The sequence below is a fragment of the Microcebus murinus genome, chromosome 1 (assembly GCF_040939455.1).
Source record: "Microcebus murinus isolate Inina chromosome 1, M.murinus_Inina_mat1.0, whole genome shotgun sequence".
Taxonomy (NCBI): Eukaryota; Metazoa; Chordata; class Mammalia; order Primates; family Cheirogaleidae; genus Microcebus; species Microcebus murinus.
The window spans coordinates 153,518,236-153,524,235 of NC_134104.1; the positions used below are offsets into that span (position 1 = coordinate 153,518,236).

The 6,000-nt window shown below is 46.1% G+C and overlaps 1 protein-coding gene across 2 annotated transcripts in view; it reads right to left on the bottom strand.

Annotated features, from left to right (window-relative positions):
• The window catches only part of SMARCC1 (SWI/SNF related BAF chromatin remodeling complex subunit C1), a 156,052-nt gene extending 150,658 nt beyond the window's left edge, over positions 1-5,394 (bottom strand). For both annotated transcript variants that reach the window (XM_076007163.1, XM_076007160.1), the window contains exon 1: positions 5,076-5,394. In XM_076007163.1, the coding sequence (XP_075863278.1) occupies positions 5,076-5,270 (195 nt within the window). In that variant the 5' untranslated portion in view covers positions 5,271-5,394. The remainder of the gene's footprint in view (positions 1-5,075) is intronic.
• Positions 5,395-6,000: the final 606 nt, after the last annotated feature.

Genomic DNA, 6,000 nt, shown 5'->3' on the forward strand with positions numbered 1-6,000 from the left:
TTGCTTCTTTTTTGCTTTTTTTTTTTTTTTGAGACAGAGTTTCACTCTGTTGCCCTGGCTAGAGTGCCATGGCGTCAGCCTAGCTCACAGCAACCTCAAACTCCTGGGCTCAAGCAATCCTCCTGCCTCAGCTTCCCAAGTAGCTGGGACTACAGGCATGCACCACCATGTCCAGCTAAATTTTTCTATATTATTTTTAGTTGGCCAATTAAATTTCTTTCTATTTTTAGTAGAGACGGGGTCTTGCTCTTGCTCAGGCTGGTCTTGAACTCCAGACCTTGAGCGATGCTCCCACCTTGGCCTCCCAGAGTGCTAGGATTACAGGCATGAGCCACCACACTCGGCCTTTATTGAAACTTTAAAATCTGTACCCCCATAATATGCCGAAATAAAATAAAAATAAATAAATAAATAAATTTTTTAAAATAAAAAATTATCTGCGCATAGTGGCATGTGCTTGTAGTCTCTGCTACTTGGGAGGCTGGTGCAGGAGATCACTGGAGCCCAGAAGTTTAAGGTAGCAGTGAACTATGATCACACTACTGCACTCCAGCCTAGGCTACAGATGGCGACCCTATCTCCAAAAAAGAAAGTCCAATCCATGTGTTTTTTTTTTTTAAGAAAACAAAAATTAGTCTCAAAAATTTCAATAAAGTCATGAAGATATGTTGAGAAGGTTTTATCAATAAAACTTTTATATTATCTATGGCATTAATAAAGCATCAAAAGTTTAACTTGCCCCTACCTAAACAATCCTTTGGCAGCGAATGTCCCACTAAAAACAAAATCACCATTTAACTGTCAAATAATTTATGTAAAGGATTACACAAATTATGCCTTTCCTAGGCAATCTAGTCTAATTTTAGTGATCATCCTGAAACTTTAAAACTTTATTTCAGGAATAAGCCAAACTTTGGGATGAAACTTAACCAAGGAGCTTAATGGATTACAGATACACTTTCACCTCCAAAGCACCTGAGTTGGCTGAATCAGTATGAGATCAGCAGTAGTAAGGTTCTATTATCTGAATGTCACTCAGTAGCTACGGACAGAAGTACAGCTTTCATCTTTATCAAATTTAGGATGAAGGATGTGTAAACAGTAATTGCACGAAGGCAGCTTAGGTCAGAGATGAACAAACTTCTGCACTGCTACAGGATTTAAAATGTAATCTCAGGCAAACAGTTAACCTCCCTGTGCTTGTTTCCTATTACCCAAGATAGTCTCACCTCTGTACTCCTCTGGTCCAGTTGAGGCTCATCTCAAGTCACTCAACCCAATACTGCATTGCTAAACAAAATCAAATTTATCAAAAAGCCTAAAGGTTCCTAGCATAGTTAATCAGTTCATTCATTTAACAAATATTTACTGAGCATCTACTAAGGGCTTTTAAAAAACAATGACAACACAGGAAGTTCTCTTTTATTTTGAAATCACCTGGCTTTTACAAGTAGGTTTACTATTTTTTCCACTAGAAAGTGAGTTCCTAAAGAGAGAGATTATATTAATATATAGCAAAAAAAAACCAATTTTGGGCTTTAGAGCCAGGGAGATCTTCACTGAATGAAAAACCTGCCACTTCCTTGATCTTAGAGAAGTTCTTAAATCCTGAGCCTCAGGTTCCCCTCATTTGTAAAATAAGGTAAATAGAACTGTATGCTGGCGCTGTGGCTCACACTTGTAATCTTAGCACTCCAGGAGGCCAAGGCAGGAATTGCTTGAGCTCAGGAGTTTGAGACCCTGCCTCAGCCAGCTCCTCAGGAGGCCTGAGGTTGGAGGATTGCTTGCCCAAAAGTTTGAGGTTGCAGTGAGCCACTGCATTCTACCCAGGGCTACAGAGACTCTGTCTCCAAAAAAAAAAAAAAGAAAGAAACTGAACTCCCCTCCTCACTACTCCCTCCCTCCCTTCATATTCAAATATGTATAATAAAAATTAAAAAAAAGAACTGCCGTGGGATTTTAAGTGAGTTATACTATGTTTTAAGGACATGGTATATGTTAGATGTTCAGTTATTCACTGAATGCATGGATAAACCTATCATTAAAAATGAGACTGACTACCTTCGCTTGAGCTCTGGAGTTCCAAGACCAGCCTGAGTAAAAGTGAGACCCAGTCTCTACAAAAAATAGAAAACTTAGCTGGGCGTGGTGGCCTGTGCCTGTAGTCCCAGCTACTCAGGGAGGCTGAGACAAGAGGATCACTTTAGCCCAGGAGTCTGAGGTTGCAGTGAGCTATCATGACGCTGCTGCACTCTAGCCCAGGCAACAGAGCAAGAATCTGACTCAAAAACAAACAAAAAAACTACCTTAGGTAACTTCAAGTTTACTTAGCAACTTCAAGTTTATTGCATATAGTTGCTGGGAATGAAACTGCAGCTGTTCTGAAATGCAGTATTAAATGCAATAGAAATGTTTAGTTAAAACCTATCAATGTATACACCAAGTAGAAATATATTGTGTAGAAAACAATCGAAGAACCTTCTGATTAGTATTTTCACCATTTCAATCCCACACACAGAGGCTGAAAGGATTCTGGCTGTGTCAGGCCTAAGGGACTTACAATTCTGAATCTGAGTAGGCCCAAGAAATATACTCTTATTTTACAAACCTCTGAGAAGTCAAACCTAACTTTCACTTTGTCTTTTTTTTTTTTTTTTTTTTTGAGACAGAGTCTCACTCACTCTGTTGCCCCAGCTACAGAGTGCCGTGGCATCAGCCTAGCTACAGCAACCTCAAACTCCTGGGCTCAAGCGATCCTCCTGCCTCAGCCTCCTGAGTAGCTGGGACTACAGGTATGCACGACCATGCCCGGCTAATTTTTTTATATATATATTTTTAGTTGTCCAGATAATTTCTTTCTATTTTTAGTAGAGACGGGGTCTCACTCTTGCTCAGGCTGGTCTCGAACTCCTGACCTTAAGTGATCCTCCCGCCTCGGCCTCCCAGATTGGTAAAATTACAGGCATGAGCCACGGCAACCGGCCTTGACTTTGTCTTTAAAGCCTCAGGGACACTGATTCAACATTTAGTCTCCTAGTCTCAACACAGTGAGAGCACATCCTTCAGTTTGCCTCAGAGCTACTTCCTCACCCACCCAAACAAACCTCTCAAGAATCATCCATGCCTAAAATTGCCCACTCTTAAAAGTTGGGTCCAAACTGATGCACACAGAGTCTGGAAAAGTAGGAATTACTATAATTTGCCTTTTTCCACTCTCTTCCTTGATATTCAAAAGAACTCGCCTCCTGAATGTTTTCTCTGTTAAAGCTGCACTGAATTTAAAACCCAAAGCAATGACTGAAGGGAACATTGATAAATAAAGCAGTAACAAATATGTTCATGACATATCCTTTAGCCACTTCCAGAAGCTCTGCTGCATACACAAAAAAAAGTGACCAATTTATCACTATATAAGGGAGGGTGATATTCTTATTTACTGGCCAAGCGCGGTGGCTCACGCCTATAATCCTAGCACTCTGGGAGGCCAAGGTGGGCGGAATGCTCGAGGTCAGGAGTTCAAAACCAGCCTGAGCAAGAGGGAGACCCCGTCTCTACTATAAATAGAAAGAAATTAATTGGCTAACTAATATATATAGAAAAAATTAGCTGGGCATGGTGGCGCATGCCTGTAGTCCCAGTTACTAGGGAGGCTGAGGCAGCAGGATTGCTAGAACCCAGGAGTTTGAGGTTGCTGTGAGCTAGGCTGACGCCACGGCACTCATTCTAGCCTGGGCGACAAAGTGAGACTGTCTCAAAAAAAAAAAAAAAAATTATTTACTTACATGTATAAGAGAAAAATCCACAGTCCCGAGTGTGACTGGGAGAGGGGAGGTCATGGCATCTAAAAATATCATTACTGTCTCTCACTTTCTCAAACTTCAGATAAGAAGTGGTCATTCCTAAAAGTACCACAGGGTAATGTCAAAGGAACCCAAAATCCCTGCCCATGCCTAACAACTACCAAACACTGACACACTTCACTGAGCTGTAGACCTCAAAATGAATAATTTTCTAAACTAGCCTATATTTTCATTCATTCGACAAACATTTAGCAAGCAACTACTAAGGGGGAGGCACCAAGTATCAACCATATTCCAGGACTCACTGTAGTGAACAGGCCTGACAAAGCCTCTGCCCTAGTGCTATGGTCTTCAATGGGGTAAAGAACTGGAAGAGGGTGCTCCAAAAATCTGGGGGGCAGGGAAAGTGTTCTTGGCTGTCCGTTTCCTTACATCTTCTAAGGAAGTCAGTCCTGAATATTTACATAAAGAGGAAGTTAAAATAGATTTATTATAAAGAAACAGTTACATTGAAACTTTGAAAATCAATGACTCAGCAGAACTTAAATTCCAAAAGTAGGGGGAACAAGTAGATGAAAATTTAATTTTAAAATGTGGTAAACACTATGAAGAAAATAAAAGTGATAAGAAGTAGGGTGCTCTAAGACAAACTGGATTCTCAAAGGAAGGCCTCACTGAAAAACACATTACGTGTAAGTGAACATTAACTGTTGTTCTCAAACCATACATAACCAAAAGTACAATAAAGTAAAAGCCGTTCTTTTTTTAATAGTCATTCTCATCAATACTATAATTCATGACATTAACCTGCTGTTAGTAACTAACGAATACAATCGTCCATAGTCCTTTAGGAAATCAACAACAGGTAGCAAAACCCTAGTTACCTCAAGACTAGCCTCTAAATAAAACGTGAAGCTGCCTTTACCAGGCTGGCTCAGTCTTTAATGATCACTGTTCACAAAACTAAGGCAGCTAACAAAAGAGAAAGATTCACACCCCCGCGATGCAGAGCTCGACCTGCTCTGGCACACTAGAGTAAGCAGGGGCTCTCGCCAGGGCGGCGTGGGCTCCGAGGAGCGAGGCCCGGGACCCCAGTCAGGCCCCAGGCGCGCGGGCGCCCAGGGGAGACGGCGGGGGCGTGGCGGCCCAGGCGCCTGCCTTTGTTGTCCCTCGTGGCGCGCGGAGGGGGAGGGGCGGCCCGAGGCCCGCGAGGCCAGCAGCCGCCTCCGGCCGCCGTCGCGTGGGCTCCCTGCTCCCGCGGGCGCGCGAACCCACCTTCTTATAGTGCTTGCCCAGCCAGACCCGCACCGAATCCAGCTGGGACACGGTCTCCGGGCTCTCCCAAAACTTGCTGGCCGGGCCGCCGTCCTTCCGCCGATAAACGGCCAGGCCCGCGGCCGCTGCCGCAACCCCCGAGCCCGCGGCGCCCGCTGCAGCTCCCGGCCCGCCGCCGCCCGCTGCCGCGGCCATCGTCGCCGTCCGTCGTCCCCACCGCCTGGCCTTCCCCGGCCCTCGCGGCGTTTCCCGTTCGCAGCCGCGCGCCCGCGCGTGCAGCCGCCACAGCCGCCTCCCGGCCCCGCCCAGCCAACCCCCTTCCGGCGCGGATGCCCGGCCCCGCCCCATCTCGGGACCGGCGCCGTAACCGACACGCGCCCGCGTACACGCATGCGCAGCACTCGCACTGGCGTGCTACGGCCAAGCACCTCTACCCGCCACTTCCGCCCGTCGCGGAAGGCTGGGAGCCGTACCTGCTACTTAGCGCCTGCGTCGGCGCTTCTGGCTCTTCGTGGGTTTCCTGGGTCCAGTCGTTATCCGGTCAACAGCTGCAAGCAGGTTCTGTGTGATCGCCTGCCACCACCGGAAAGAAAAGGCCTATGTGAGAAGTGCTGAGAGGAAAGCCCATTTAGGGTATCTAGTGCTGGCCAGAGGGACCCACACGCGGGGTGGGACTCTGCACCCGCCCGTTTTCCCTCAGACCCTCTACCAGGAGTGGCTGCGTCGGCCTTTCTAAACATCCGTCTGCGACGCCGGTACCTCGGAGCTGCTTCGGCTCACAGATGCTCGGTCACCTCGTGGCTCCAGCCACAGGAGCTCATTCCTGCCGCAGGGCTCGTGCGCCGGCTGTTCCTTGAGATGGCTACAGGTCTTCTCTTTTGATTTACACTTACGAAGCGCATTCAGATTCATTACTTAAAAGCCG